Raw genomic sequence first — 15,616 nt, forward strand, 5'->3', positions numbered from 1 at the left:
TTTTTTTTTTTTTTTGTACTGGGGGTCTAACTTGGGACCTTGCACTTACAAGGCAGGTGCCAGCACCACTGAGCTAAATCCCTGGCCCAATCTTGCTTTTTAAAAGGGTGTCTGTTTATGCATAGAACACCTGGAAGGATACTCAAGGAACTGGTAACAGTTGTCTAAGATGCAGGGGTGAAAGGTGGATATTAGTTTAATTTTTTTAATCGTGTTTGAATTGCTTTTGGAAGCATATGTAGCACTTTGAGGGAAGTTGGGTATTATCATGAGAGTTAAAAACTCAACATCAGTGACTGAGCATTATGACTTAGATAAAGGCAAACCTAAAAACATTATTTTTACAAATGAGTGGTGTTTGAAATGCACTCCCACTGATTACAGCTAAGCTCCCGTTTGTCAGGCTTTATTGTGGTCTTGGATTCTGGGCCTCTTCACGCTCGTCTTTGCCCCATCCAGTGAGCTCTGCTTTCCACTTTAGCATCTCTGGCAGACCTAGGACTTTCGTCTTATTTATGGTAATGATGGGTCTGTGGAAAGGAAAGCCATAAAGTAGTATTGCTTCTGAACTTTTTTTCCCTAAAACAGAGATTAAAAGTTGGTTTTAAAAGAAGGGTAGAGGGATGTAGACCTCATATGGCGTGTTATTGGCAAGAAATCAGTAAAGGAGAAAGACAAGAGCATTTGAGAAAGCTTGTTACCATATATATTTGATTCAGTTTTAATGATGTCAGCAAAGCGAATTAAAAGTTAGAAGTAAAACCAGTGTCTTATTTTTGTTCAGGCTTAATGAAAGAAAGATACTTATACTTCACATTTATTTCTTTATACCAAAAGCAGCTACAACACGTGACAGTGGAATTACAGAAGATGTGAAGGAAACAAGAGACACCCCAACACTAAAAGCGTGCCTCTCATCCCCAGTGGTGCACGGGTACATTCTTTCCGCCTTCCCTAAAATTAGTTTTCCTCCTCTAGAAATGTTTTGAAAGCATAACTGAGGCAGCTTGTATAATTCTCTTTCTGGAGTTGCCTCCCCTTGCATCGGTGCTGCTGAGACAGCGAAAGGTTTCCTAGCAGAGTGGGGAAGATGGAGCTAAATAATTTATGACTTCAGTTCCAGGCTGGGCAGTGAGGTATGTGGGAAGAGACACTGATGATGATTTCTAAGTGGCATTCAGACCCTGGGTTGGCCTCTGGGAGCTTCCTTAGCTGCTCCCTGCTCACTTCTTCTGGCTTTCACTGCTGTTTGTGTGAGCCAGGAGGTGGTCACTGCCAACAGCAGTATCTTACGCTGCTCCCCACTTTGCAGGTGGAGGCTCCTTGGAAAGCTGATGGTTTTCTTGTACTCTTGGCTAACTGCACATGTGTCTGCTGTCCACAGGTATTTCAGAATGGACCCCTCTGCAGCCCAGTTTCACATAGCGAGTCACAAGAACATGTCAGGAGTGTGGTCCATATGGTGCTTCAACCATGTTGACCGTGGTGTGATATTCACAGATGTATTTGTTTCCAAGGAAACCAAGCACATTTTAAAGGTATACGTTTCTAAAAACTTTGGCCTGTTACAGCTTTATTTTGACTTTAGTCAAATGCTATGAAATTAATACCTATAAAATTTAATTTTGATGTACAAGATAGGCAAATATTTTTCTTTTAACTTTTCAGAAAGTCTTTTAGGATCTCGGTATCTTTCCTCCCCTCACCCACTTGCTCACTCACTCAGTCCACTGCCTTTTTCTCATTTTTAAACTGTTACTCAAGGAGCGCAAAATAATCAGCACGTACCTTTTAAGAACATTTACTTGTAACATTATTAAAATGTTACCTGAGGGCCGGGCCGGGGATTTAGCTCAGCGGTGGTTCGGTGGCCTGCCTTGCAAGCGTAAGGACCCAAGTTCAATCCCCAGTACCAAAAAAAAAAAAAAAAAAGTTACATGATTTGTACTAAAAAGATTTTTAGTAAAATAAACCCTATTAATGATAAAATAGTAGGGTTTGCGAAGTACTATTCATGAAAATACCAAGATTGCCTTTGTAAAACCAAAGATAATGGCATATTAAAAAATAGCAAAAATATTTTAGTCTTTGATCCAGAGCTAGTTCAGTGAAATTACACTTTACAGTGTATAGAAGAACTTTAGCATCATACTTTATAATGATTTTAAACATAATTAATGTTAAGAAAAGTAATCGCTCTTGCTTCTTTTCTTTTTAGATTCTGAATTTCACTGGCCCTTTATTTCTACCTCCAGGCTGTTGGAATATATTTTCTTTGAAACTTGCTGTTAAAGACATCGCTATAAATTTATTCACCAATGTATTTTTGACTACGAACATAGGTGCTATTTTTGCAATACCTCTACAGATTTTCTCAGGACCAACCAAGGTATTGTTCACAACACCCTCTGTGTGTGGTAGTTTGTAAAATAAATGACTTTTTAAAAATGTATTCATAGTGCTTGGGTTTTATTAACTGGGTTAAGTTTGTGTTCTTCATGTCTGTCTAAGAAATTGAAGGATATCACTGGGCCAATTTTAGATAGTAAATTTTTTTATGCACTGAAATCTTTATTTGAAAGGATCTACTTTTCATGAAGTAATTTGAGATTATTTAATAAAATAACTCATTCCAAATTGATAAATTTTATTTTTATTCATTTACAAAAGTGGTTCTTCTTTCTTTTTGTGATGCTGGGAATGGAATCCAGGGCCTCATGAGTACTGGGCAAGTCCTCTCTCCCTGGGCTGCATCCTCAGCTCTTATTAAAAAAAAAAAAAAAAAAAAAAATTAAAGCAAGGAATATATGCTTGCTGTGGATAGCATGTTTGAAACTTCATTCCATACTACAGTGACTTCCAATAAACTAGATTGTTAAATGTTTGAGGAGAATCCCTCTTTTAAGTGACATTTAATTGTTGCATATAACCCTTGAATTTTCTTGTTTGTTTTGTTTTTGATACCTGGGATCAAACTCGGGTCCTTGTGCTTGTAAGGCAGGTGTTGGAACCTCTGAGCTAAATCCCCGGCCCTCTCTTGAATTTTCTTAATGAGTCAAACCTAAGGCCTGAAAGGTTTCACAAGGGAATACATTATAAAATCTGGGTAAATGTATTTCATGTAGGCTCTCTCAAACATATCTCATTTTTCTTAATGTTTATTTCTTTTTATTTAGTTATTGTTGGTTCCTTTTGATGCAAGCTATTGTGTATAACACTGGGTTCTGGTTTTTCACTATGAGACATTCATGCAATCATCTTTATGATTTTTTTCACTTATTAGTGTTGACATTTTGTAGTTAGAAATGCCTTGTGTTTAGCTGTAAGTTTGAAGGCAGGACTTCACAAGTCAACCTCAACAAAAATGGGAGGTCAGTGTTGTTTATATATTTTGAACAGGGGAGATTTCTTAAAAATCCCCCTTTCCCAGTTAAGAGACACATGTAAGAAGAGCGGGCATGGGAGGGAGCAAAAGGCAGGTTTCAGGTGTGTGTGGAAGTAGCACGTCTGTACTTTTCAGATCTGTAGGAAGTGGAATGTTAAATGTCCGAGTGCTAGGGCTTACTATAGATCAGCATACTGTTTCTCCGAGGACCACAGAACAGTTGGAAAACCAGCAAGACAAACCAAAAACTGCTAAAAGTGTCCTGAAACTAATTTAATCTTTAACTTATGTGGTAGCTGATGTCTTGTGGCTGTCTTTATGGGCATTGGTGATTGTACAGAATCCACCGTGTGACCCTCCCTGTGAGAGGCAGCTCAGATTTCTCTGAACTGATCAGTGATAAAGCAAGACATTTCTTTCTAGTTGTTTGGCTTCAGTCTGCTGAGGTGGAGGCCATGTCTGCTTCATATTTTAGTGCAGTAGGATTTTTATGCCAAGTGTTGTGACTTAAGTTATTCACATATTACTTTTCAATCTAGGAAGGGAGTCTGGGTTTTGAAGTGATAGCACATTGTGGCATGCATTATTTCATGAGAAAATCAAAAGCAGGTAAGTATTTTTCCCTTAGGCTTTTTGTAGAACTTGGGGGGACTGGGCAGCAGGAGTGAAATTAGATGGAAAGTTAGTTCTGTTAAAATAATTGCATCATATTCTATTCTTAGCATGATCATAGACAGAATGACTTGAAATTGTTAAGAAACCTCAGGATACATCTAGGGTACTTGTGTAAATAATGCTGTCTGTTTCTTTAGTAGCTTATGCTTTTGTAAGAGACTTTAAAAAAATAATATTGTTTGATCATTGTAATGGCCTCACCAGGAAAAACTGGAAAATTCTGTTTCTGTTACAAAAGAGCTGACTAGTAAAAGCAATTTAGAATTACATTTGCAGACTTTAAGTTATAGGGGTTCATAGAGAGTGCTCATTGTGGTGTGAGACCGAAGGCCAGAGTGTTGATTTGGAAACAGTTTCTAGTTTTCTGGATTTAAAAAAATGTTATTTTTTGCATTTCGATTAATTGAGCTATTTAAAAGGAGCATTTTAAAGTACATACATTCTTTTGGGAGATTCCCACCTTTCCTCTTGCCTAGTACCCTTTGTAGCACAGACAAAATAGGACAGACAAGCAGGGCAGGTGACGGGAAAATAGACCAGTTTAGAAACGTGCGCCTTGGTCAGCCCCTGGTCTACCCTCTTTTGGGAAATGCCATTTATGTCTCAGCACTTGACATAGAATCCTGACAGACTTGGATGGTGACCGTTTACATGGGAGCAGTTTTATATTTCAGATTTAAAGCTATTTAAAATGCTATAAGTATAATCTTAATTTGTGTCAGGCTATATTCATGAGCCATGTGTCTTTTATGTTAATACTTTACATAATTCAGTTTCATTTTGCTTTTCACATGTTTGTTTAATTTGATATATCTTTTGCCATTGAGTTAGAGGGACTTTTAGTTAAGTATCAGAAGATAAAGGTGGCATTTATTCTCTCTGTAGTCCTCAGTGTGAGATGTTTTAATAGTCTTTGGGGGTTATTAATTAACTGTACTTTCTGTAAATCTAAACATTGAATTGGACATGCCTTTTAGAAAAACCTAATTGGGCTGGGAGCCTTTCTCTGGATCAGTCTACCTGGGATATGGATTCAGAACTTGCAAATAAATTGTATGAAAGATGGAAGAAATACAAAAATGGTGATGTCTGTAGGTAAGTTTTCAGCTATTTTCTGTTCTATTGTTAAACAGTGGGGAGAAACTATTACATAGATTTTTGAAATTATACTGAAGTTTTAGTGATTGGTGATAATGTGTCTTTATCTTTTAATTTTGATAAATTTCAACCCTCAGAAAAATTGAAAGGGGTAATACAGGGAGCCCTCAAATATTCCTCAACTAGATTGTGTTTACAAGGTGTTCATATTTTACCATTTTTGCTTTATTTCCTTCATTGTGTATCTGTTCTCAGACATTCACTCATTTTTTGACCAAGTCATTTGAAAGTAAGCTGCCGTATCATCCTTCAGGCCTCAGTACTTTAATAGGAACATCTTTATTATACTTCGGCCCTCAGCACTTTGTTAGGAAATTATTCATTCCAGTGGCACACCAAAAATAGTATCAGTGAAATTGTATTATTTAACATCCAGTCTATATTAAAATTTCCTTAATTGAGCTAATATTTATTATAGGTTTGTTTTCCTTTTATTCCTGGTGTATCCAAGGACCAGGCTTTACACATGGTGGCCTTGCTTCTGTAATCCAGACTAGGGTTCCATCTCCCTTCATTTCTCATCATGTTGACAAGTTTTTGAATCAAGATCAGTTGTTGTATAGAGCATTCCACACTGGATTTTTGTGTTTGGTTCCTTCGGTTTACATTCAAAGAAAGCGTTTTAGCAAGAATACTAATTGTCTTACTGATCTTGTGACATCAGGAGGTGCATAAATGTCAATCTGTCTTATTATTAACATTGTTAATGCGTTTGGTTTAGGTAATGCATGACAGATCTCTTCAGTTTCAATTCCGCTTTCCTTTTTATAATTAAAAAATAATGTGTGCTATGATAATTTTGATGTCATACAAATGTACCGTTTCCTAAGACTGTTTCATTCCATGGTTTTAGCGTTTATGTATGATCTTTTCCTGAATCAGCTGTTAGAATTACAGCTGCAAAATAGTGATGTTATTTTGTTCATTCTACATTTATTACGTGCTTTCTTTTTTTTAACAGGGCCTTTCTTTTGAGCTTCACTAGTTTCTTTAGTGTGTTGTTCTCTATTCATTGTCCTTATTATCTTTGCTGATAAATTGTCACATTTGGAATGGGAAGCTTATATGTCTCTTGTTTTTTGCCATCATTCTATGAGCACTTGATTGCATTCCAGTAAAATAGAACATTCTAGAGGGTCAGCTTTTTCTTTTCTTTTCTGGTGCTGGGGATTAAATGCAGGCAGTGATAATCCTGTACTCTACCACTGAGTAACATCCTGGACCTTCCAAAGTCAGTCTTCTGTTTTCTGCACCTCAGACCTAGCATAAGCCATTTTCCCCAGGAGCCCTTGTTCCTCTGAGTAGGAGTGATATTTAGTGATATTCATTTTTTTAATGTTGAAATTATTTTCTATGGTAATGTCTTTCTCAATTACACAGGAGGAATGTTTTAGGAATGACTCAGTTTGCCGACATCAAAAAATCCAAGGAGTTGGAATCCTTTCCTTTCTTCTTGCCTCGTTTGGTCATGGAGCCTGACCTTGTGTTGAACTTCAGTGCGACTGCCCTTCGGAACAGTGTGGTAAGGACAGCATGTCTTTTTATCTCTTTGTCAGTAACACCCTAGTTCTTGGATTTTCAGAGTACAGTAAAACCTTGGTTTGTGAACATAATTCATTCTGCAAACATGCTTGTAATCCAAAGCACTTGTGTATCAAAGCAAATTTCCCCATAAAAAATAATGAAAACTCAAGACGATTTGTTCCACAACCTAGAAGTGTTCATAAGAAAATGATGACAATACTGTAATATAATGCAAAATGGTCAAGAAAAATGCAGAATATAAAGAAAAATAAATTAACCTGCATTTGTCCTTGTGGTAGGTGTTAGGGAGACAAGAGAGGAGCGTTATTATGTAGGACAACTTTCACTCAGTAATGGAATCACTGCTATCTATTGGCTTAGTGGAGTCGACTTCTTTTCATGCAACTTTTAACAAGGAACCTAACCAGCAGTATTTGCTTTTACTTTCTTTTGAGAATTTCACAGAATGTGATTTTGCATGGTCATTAAATAGATTTATTGCTTGCACTACTACAGCTGTATTTGTGTGGTGCTTTTCTACAAAATTTTGCACTTTTTCCCACATTTTACGCATTTCCGTAATCTAATCTGAAGAGAGGGATTCTGTCTTTTTCTCCTCCTCTGCTGATGAGATCTCCGTGACAGAGAGAGGTGGTTGGGGGGAACCACCATTGGCTTAGCTGTGATCATGTGATATTCGATGTCACATACTACTTACTCATTGTAAGACATCACTTGTTGATATCAAGTTAAAATTTCTGATAAATGTTTGCTTGTCTTGTAGAACACTTACAGAATAGGTTACTTGCAATGCAAGCTTATACTGTATTTCCACCTGGAGATATTGTTTCAGAACCAAAATTACTGTAGAGTCTTACACATACTATAGACATGTGCAGAGAACAGGATGATTGAGCATGCACTGAACAAATTTTGAATTGAATATGAACTGCATAATTGAAGCATAGGTTAAGAAAGTATTCACCTTACTAATAACAGAAAGTCTTAGCTAACACAGGCTTAGCAGGGCTTGGCTTCATAGACGCTGAAAGGGCGCCCAGAGCGGGCCAGGCTGCTCTGCGATACCCCGGGATGTAGACTCCATCTGTGCGTTCACTTCTTACCCTTTGCGTGTCAGCTTCCTCCCTCATGTAGCCTTCTCCAGCCAGCCCGGTGTCTGGAGGATGGCAGAGGGCAAGAGGTGCTGCCCTGGCCCCTCCTATGTCTCACGCCGAGCGTGTCATGTGGTCCAAGTCACAGTGTGCACATTAGCAGTGTTCATTGAGCTTCTTAGGTGACCCCTCAGATTGCTTTTGTTTTTTCATTTAACTTTTTGTTTTTAAGAATTTATATTTACAGAAACGTTCCAAGAACTCTCACTGGCCCTTTACCAAGATTCACCAGTGTTTAATGTTTATTGTGCTTACTTCGTCATTTCCTTGTCTTTCTGCACTTACATTTTTTTGAACCGTTTGAGAGTAGCAGATGTTACGCCCCCTTCCTTACCTCTTTTTCAGTGTGAATTATATAAGAACAGTGGCATTTTAAAAATATAACCAGATTATACCCACCAAAATCAGAAAGTGAAGCATTAATCACAGTGTTAATCTAGTATATGGTCTGTATTGGACTTTTCCAGTGAGCTTACTATCATGCCTTATAGTGTTTTTTTTCCTGGTTCAGAATGCAACCCAAGATCTAATTGCATTGTCTTTTTAGTCTTTGTTATTCTTCTACAGCCTTTTATTTCCTTGTTACTGTTTTTGGTGTTAGAGGTCAAACCCAGGTTAAGTATTTGTGCCCGCAGTGAGTTACATCCCAGCCCTAGCCCATGAAGACACTGAAGCATGATGTAGACCATTTGTTTTTTAAGTGGTCTCTCGGCTTGAGTTGGGTGATGGTTCCTTGTAGCTAGATGGAGGTTGCTCTTCTGGCAGGAATGTTTCGAGATGATGCTCTGTCCTTCGCTGGCTGACCCTCTTCTCCCCGCATGCAGGTGAAGTACTTTGTGGTGAGGAACCCATCCTCTCTGCCGGTGTCCTTGCAGCTCCTGCCTCTGTCCCTGTACCCCAAGCCAGAAGCCGCTGGCCACCTGCTGCACAAATGGTAGGGAGTTGCTAATGTGAGGGGCAGTTTGGGAAACATGACTGAGACTGAGACATTGAAAAAGCCCATGCTTCTGTCTCCCCCTTTATGTGTAAAAGTACACAGCACAGCTCATCAGCCACGCACAGGAGCAGCCAGCCTTTTGTGTTTGTTGCTTGTTGGAAGCTCCTGACTTTGGGTCGTCTGGCACCTTCGGTGTCACTGTCAGGTCCACTATCTGAAGGATGTTCTGGTTTGTTCTTTCTTTTTTTTTTTTTTCCTTGATAAAACAGTTTATTTATCTGATTTTTAAGTTTTATTAGTATGTGTTTGCAGTGCATAATGTTACATTCCTTGTGGGGAGTTGAGGCATGTGCATAACACATTTTAATTCTTTTTTTTTAAATTTCTTTCCCCTCGTTTCTCTCCCCTTCCCTCCATCTCTAGATCCCCTTCCCATTTGAGGAAGATATGTCTTTCCACTTTCTGTTATCTGTCTCTTACTTTGCTCTTCAGTTGTAATTTGGGTTCCTTATATAAGAGAAACCATGTGACATTTAAGCTTCTGTGTCTGATTTATTTCACTTAAAATTATGGTCTCAGGATGCATCCATTTTCTACAAATGTCTCAAGTGTATCCTTCTTCGTGGCAGAGTAGTACTCCTTTGTATGTAAAAGCACATTTTCTTTACACATTCATTGGTTGATGGACAGATAGGTTGCTTCCAAGACTTAGGTATTAAGAATTGTGCTGCTTTAATGCCAGGCGTGGTGGTGCACGCCTGTAATCCCAGCACTCGGGAGGCTGAGGCAGGAGGATCACTGGGAGTTCGAGACCAGCCTGGGCTGCATAGTGAGTTTCAGGTCAGACTTAACTACACTGTGAGACCCTGTCTCAAAAAAACCAAGAAAAAAAATTGTGCTGCTTTAAACATGGGTGCATTGTGCTGCTTTAAACGTGGGTGCATGTATTTCTGTAATATGATGTCTTTAATCTTTGGAAGGGGAATGGCTGGGTCATGTTCTTTTGGAGTGGGGGACTGGGGATGGAACTCAGGACCTTGCGCTTGTGAGGCAGGGGGCAGTACCACTGAGCTAAATCCCCAGCCCTGGATCATGTTCTTGTTTTGTGTTAAGGAGCCTTTACCATCATAACTTCCACCTTTACTTCTGAAACTCAGTCTGATCGTGGTGAAACGAGTTTGAAGCTGGCCGCAGTTGTGCACGTGTGTAACCCCAACTGCTTGGGGGCTGAGGCAGCAGGGTGTCTTGTTCAAGGTTGATGGACAACTTAGCATGACCCTGTCTCAAAAAAAAGTATTTTAGTGTATTTTATTGTGCAGTCCAACTATAAGAGATGGTGATAGTGTTCATTCTTGTTTATTATGATTATCTTTACATAACCACAGGTGTACTTAGAACATTGCCTTCTTTCAGTTTGGGAACACATCTCGTTACCCCAGGTTTCTCAACCTCAGCGCTGGTGACACTGCGGACAGGTGGTGTGTGTGTGTGTGTGTGTGTGTGTGTAGCAGCTGTCTTGGGTATTGAAAGATGTTCAGCAGTATCCCTGGTGCTACACCAGAGGGGCCAGTAGGACTTCCCCAGCCATAGCAACCATAGACACCTCCAGACATCACCCAATGTTTCCTTTGCCTTTGATTTACTTCTTTTTGGTTTCCATCTGTAAACCACTTAGAGGAAGAAAAAATGCTTTGTGTTTAGAGTCTGTTGTCATTATATGTTGCTCTACAATCTGTTTTACCAGAATCATTCACTGAATCCTCTTTGAGCTCTTGTAGTACTCAGGTATGGGTGGGTGTGGCGTGGCCTGTGATGGGCTTGACTGTGTGTGCGTAGGTAAATATGGAAGTGCACGTGTATTATGAATTCTTTCTTTATTGATGGATTTTAATGCTGTTTTAAACCATTGGTTTTTGTCTTTGTAGGTTTGGCACTGATATGCAGATGATTAATTTCACAACGGGTGAATTCCAGCTTACCAAAGCTTGCCCTTACCAGGTAGGGTGTCCTCTTTAAACAAAAGAAAAATGTTGGCAGGTGCCATCAACGCAGGCGAGCCTCACGGCTTGATGTTCGAGGTGTCTGTGTGTGCTGTGTGTGGCTCTGTTTTCATTCTGTAGGCATGAAGGATGGATGCAGAGCAGATTTTTTCCGTTAACTAGTGCAGCAGGAGTCAGACTCATGTTATCCTGTAAATCACTTTAATGATTTTAAATTAATGCAAATCAAGAAATAACAGTTGAGTTGAGCTATATAGAAAACCATGAAACTCAAGACCCCAGAATTTGTACTTCTCTTGGGTCTACTTGGCCCCCTTAAATTTTTTTAGGGCAATATTAGATATACATGAATACATGCACTTTTTAAAAAAAAAAATCTAAGCTGTCTTCATATTTCTAGCATGTCATTCAATCTCTGTTATATTTATCTCACGTATGAAAAAGGATTTCTCTAACATTCTCAAGTCCCTGGGCAGTTGTGAGACATTTGCCTAAGTATTTCTTAGGAGTAGGGTAAAAATGGCACATGCTGAGGACACTTTGCCGGAGGTCTTGGCAGCTTGGTTTCTTAGTTTTCATCTAATGACTGTGTATAGCAGTGTTGGCTTCACAGGTATTGTGTGTTTGAGATCAGTTCCAAAGTGGAACATCTCATCTGGCACCATGCCGCCTGCTGTAATCCCATGTGTTCAGTGGCCGAGGCAGGAACACTGTAGGTGAGAGGCCAGCCTGGGCAACACAGGAGACCCTGTGTCAACATTAAAAAGGGTGGGGGGTGGGTGTGTAGCTCAGTGGGAGAGGTATACCTCGCATGCTCAATCCCTAGATTCAAGCCCTAGTTACCCTCCTACACACACACACAAGTGGAACATCTACTGCAAAGAGAGTGTGTGTGTACACACACACACGCACACGTTTAAAGGCATTTTTTATTTTCCTTTCTCAGCCCTGTCCCTTCAGAAATATACTCTTACCCTAGTTTCCCTGGATAATGAGACTATGGATAACCTCCACTCAGAGTTGAAACAAAGTGAATCAAAGCCAGTTTTTAAGTGGGTTTTCCATAGACTTAGTTACATTAGCAAACACACTGCCAGCCCACTACCTTTCTCTGAAGTGGCCTCCGCAGCCCCAGAGCAGGCAGACCCTGCACTCCAGTGGTCCTGTTCACCTCCCGGTGCCTTCTCCAGTTCCCTCATCCTTCTCTTCACAGGAAGTGTCCAGTGCTGTTGCTGATAATTAGTCTATATGATACCATACTAAGAGATGTTTTTCCTTACTAGTTTGAAATTGAAGAAATAATGACAGTTTCGTTTGTGTCTGAATATTCTATTCAGATTGAAAAAACAGTGCAGCTCATTTGGGAAAAAGTTCATATCTGTGACTGCAGATTTTCCCCAATAATATCACATCTTTATGATAAAGGAAATTGTCACCATTGTAAATTTACTGCATGAAAAGAAAGAACAGCACCAATGCCTTGAAGAAACTAAAAATATAACTCAAATTGTTTTTGAAGCTTTTTGTGGTATAAAGAAAGGACTCTTGTAATTTTGTTGGTTCTTAGAAATATGGTTCCTTTGGTTAAGAGTGTATGGAATTGGATATTGAGGGTTTTGAATCTTAGTTCTTGTCTGCTCTACCAGTGTGACCTTCCTTGGGTGAATTAATCTCTTGGAGCCTCCTCTTTCACACTCAAAATAATGTGTGAAGATTCAGTAAGGTTTAGAAAATGGATTGCATGGTATTTTGTATTCCTGAAATAACCCAGTGAGAAGTATATGATAACCACTTAGCAAATGGTGCTGTTACTGTTACAAATTCAATACCAAAGGATTCAATGTTTACTCAGGTGTGTCCTATTTATTTCTCTTTCGTGTAGCCTCAATGTGCATCCATTTAGCTATAAATGTTTCTAGTTTCTCATTCTTTATGGCTGAGTAGTATTCTGTTTTATAGAAAAACCACATCTTCTTTATCCAGTCCCCGAGTTGATGGGCAATTGGGCTGTTTCTAAGTTTTAGCTATTACAAACTGTGCCGCTATAAACATGGGTGAGCATTTGTCACTGTGGTATGATTCTTTTTAATTCTTTTGGAAAGATAAACAGACGGATAGCTGGGTCAAATGGAACCTCTAATCCTAGCTCTTTGAGGTATCTCCATATTGATTTCCACAGTGGTTGCACCAGTCTGCACTCCAATAGAAAAAGGTTCCTTTCTCCCCACAGCCCCGCCAGCATTTATTATTGGTTGATTTCTTGATAGCAGCCATTCTTGGTGGGGTGAGGTGGAATCTCAGTGTTGTTTTCATCTGCATCTCTCAAATGACCAGTGATGTGGAACATTTCTTCATATGTTTGTTTGCTGCTTTTACTTCTTTGTCTGAGAAATGTGTGTTCATTTCAGATGCCCCTTTTTGAATCAGGTCTTTACATGGGGGGGTCTGATTTTTCCTTTGTCTGAGGAGCAGCTGGTAAAAGTTTTTTCCCACATTGTAGGTTATCTCTTAGCTCTATTGGTGATTTCTCTTGTACTGCAAAAACTTTTTAATGCAGTGAGATCCCAGTTGTAGAATAGAATGCTTTTACTCAGAAAAAATCTTGGAGAAAAGGAAGAAGTGCATGAATCAAGCACATTCCTCAGGCTGATTGGAGGGACTACATATGAAAAGTGTGGCTTCCATATAAGTTTAAATTGAATACTAAAGTGATCTTAGGGTGGTCCAGTGGTGAATGGGGGTCTCACCTGATTGCTGTGGCATTTGAGCAGACTTCCTGGTCTCTTTTCTGATTAATGGTTTTACATTCAAAGCATCTTTGTGTAGAAGGCTTTAAATCCCAGTTTCTTCCAAGCCAGGAAGCAAATTCCTTCCCAGCTTTCATGTCAGGCTGTCCTGCAGCCGCTCCCTATGTGTCTCAGCTGCAGCTTGGGAACTGTTTATTGGCGTAAACTCATCACGATGAACGAGTTCAGATAGGTTGATGAGGGGCTGGTACAGTAGCTCAAATTCCATACACCTGCATCAGAAGTAAAACAGAAAAGGTGGGTGCGGATGGGTGGGAAAGCGGGCCTGTTTACAGATGCATTTCATGAAGCCAGAAGCTTGCTCTGCAGGAGAATGGCGTTGTGTGATTGTACCATTAATGATTCGCAGGGAGGGCACTCTGAGGAGTCCAGGTTTGGCACCCTCCACTTGGATTTGCAGCCTCTGGAAATGAAAAGAGTTGGCATTGTTTTCACACCAGTGGACTATGGAAAAGTCACCTCGCTCATACTAATCCGGTAGGTGTGTCCGTGTTGCTGACTGGACTGCCTGAATCAGCTCAGTCTCAGTCTCAGTCTGTCTCCGTCTCTTCGGCTCAGCGCCGACGCTCCTGTGTCCATTAGTGTGCAGTGACGAGGCTGGACTGCAGGCTGGGAAGAGGCCTTGGTGATGGCCACCCATGCGACTCCACGTGTCCTCCCCGGTGCCTCTGCCACCTCCCTCTCCTGGGAGCAGGTCCGGTCTCCAGAAGGGGATGCGTTTCACTCAGCAGGCTGTCTAGTGCTGTCAGGAAAGGCAGGACACGGGCACAGATGTATCTCTCTTTCCTTAGTGTGGGGAGTAATGGAGACACCGCTGTAGACATCTCCCTCTAAGTATCTGAACTTAAACCACTCATTTCTGGCAGCCCCAAATAAAAAATGAAAAAAGTGGTACCTGAGCTTATTGTCCTTGTTTTCTTTCCTTTTATTTAAAAACATTTAAAAAAATTTTTTCCATTAAGTTTATTGGTACAGTGAAAGTAAACAGTACAGTTACATTCATCACTGGGATCTTGCACCTTTACATGATGTATCTTGGTTCTTATTTTTTCCCCATTCCCCTGCTCTCCCTTCAACCTTTCCACCCTTCCCTATTTACAAAGACTTGGTATGGTGTTGTACACCTGTAATCCCAGCAGGAGGCTGAGGTGGGAGGATTTCTGTGAGTTCAAGGACTGCCTGGACTATATAGCAAGGCCCTGCCTTGACACCCCCTCTCCCTGAAGAAAAGGGCAGCTTCTGTTGGCTGTACTCATGCCTTTTTAAGTATGTCCCTTTTTCCTCCAGGAATAACTTGACGGTTATCGATGTGATTGGTGTGGAAGGGTTTGGAGCAAGAGAGCTGCTGAAAGTGGGCGGACGACTTCCTGGCGCAGGGGGCTCCCTCCGCTTTAAGGTGCCCGAGTCCACGCTAATGGACTGCCGCCGGCGTGAGTACGCATGCCTCCTGGTGCCCTGGTGGGAGGCTCTTTTAAAGTTAGTAGTGCACTGACTGTGTTGATGCAGACAGTTAAACCAGGCTGGCGTTTGAGCATGCACTATCCTGGGTTAGTAGCTTTAGATATGTAACTCATGTTAAATAGTAAATATAAAAGGCAGGAGAAGTGTACTATCTGGATAAGCAGTGGTGTCAAATATTTAAGATAAATATGTGAAGCATTTAATCTGGATCTCAGTTACCTAATAAAAGAATCACCCACAGTGGTGAATTGAAAGAAGACTGTGTGCTAACCAATAGAACTTCCTGTGATGATGGAAGTGTTCGGAATCTGTGGCTCTGGTGCTGTGACACTGACTCACACTCGCATTTCAGCACACGGATTGCTCCTGTGACAGGAAGGTGTGAGGGTTTCTCAGCACCAGTGAGCTGGCTGTGCTCCAACTCAGTGCAGTTCTGACGCTGCCCACTGGAGGCATCGCTCCAGCCTTGTAGGCCCAGGCCCGGGTCTAGGCCCAGG

General features: G+C 40.4%; 1 protein-coding gene across 1 annotated transcript in view; it reads left to right on the forward strand.

Annotated features, from left to right (window-relative positions):
• Positions 1-15,616, forward strand: part of Tmem131l (transmembrane 131 like) — a 155,029-nt gene that overhangs the window by 95,904 nt on the left and 43,509 nt on the right. Inside the window, exons 11-20 of the mRNA XM_010628002.3 lie at positions 838-934; positions 1,385-1,538; positions 2,219-2,389; positions 3,925-3,994; positions 5,038-5,155; positions 6,599-6,740; positions 8,739-8,848; positions 10,777-10,849; positions 14,008-14,135; positions 14,946-15,088. Coding sequence (XP_010626304.1) covers positions 838-934; positions 1,385-1,538; positions 2,219-2,389; positions 3,925-3,994; positions 5,038-5,155; positions 6,599-6,740; positions 8,739-8,848; positions 10,777-10,849; positions 14,008-14,135; positions 14,946-15,088 — 1,206 coding nt within the window. The remainder of the gene's footprint in view (positions 1-837; positions 935-1,384; positions 1,539-2,218; positions 2,390-3,924; positions 3,995-5,037; positions 5,156-6,598; positions 6,741-8,738; positions 8,849-10,776; positions 10,850-14,007; positions 14,136-14,945; positions 15,089-15,616) is intronic.

This window comes from Fukomys damarensis, unplaced genomic scaffold, assembly GCF_012274545.1.
Source record: "Fukomys damarensis isolate Sample0158 unplaced genomic scaffold, DMR_v1.0_HiC HiC_scaffold_38, whole genome shotgun sequence".
NCBI classification, from domain to species: Eukaryota; Metazoa; Chordata; class Mammalia; order Rodentia; family Bathyergidae; genus Fukomys; species Fukomys damarensis.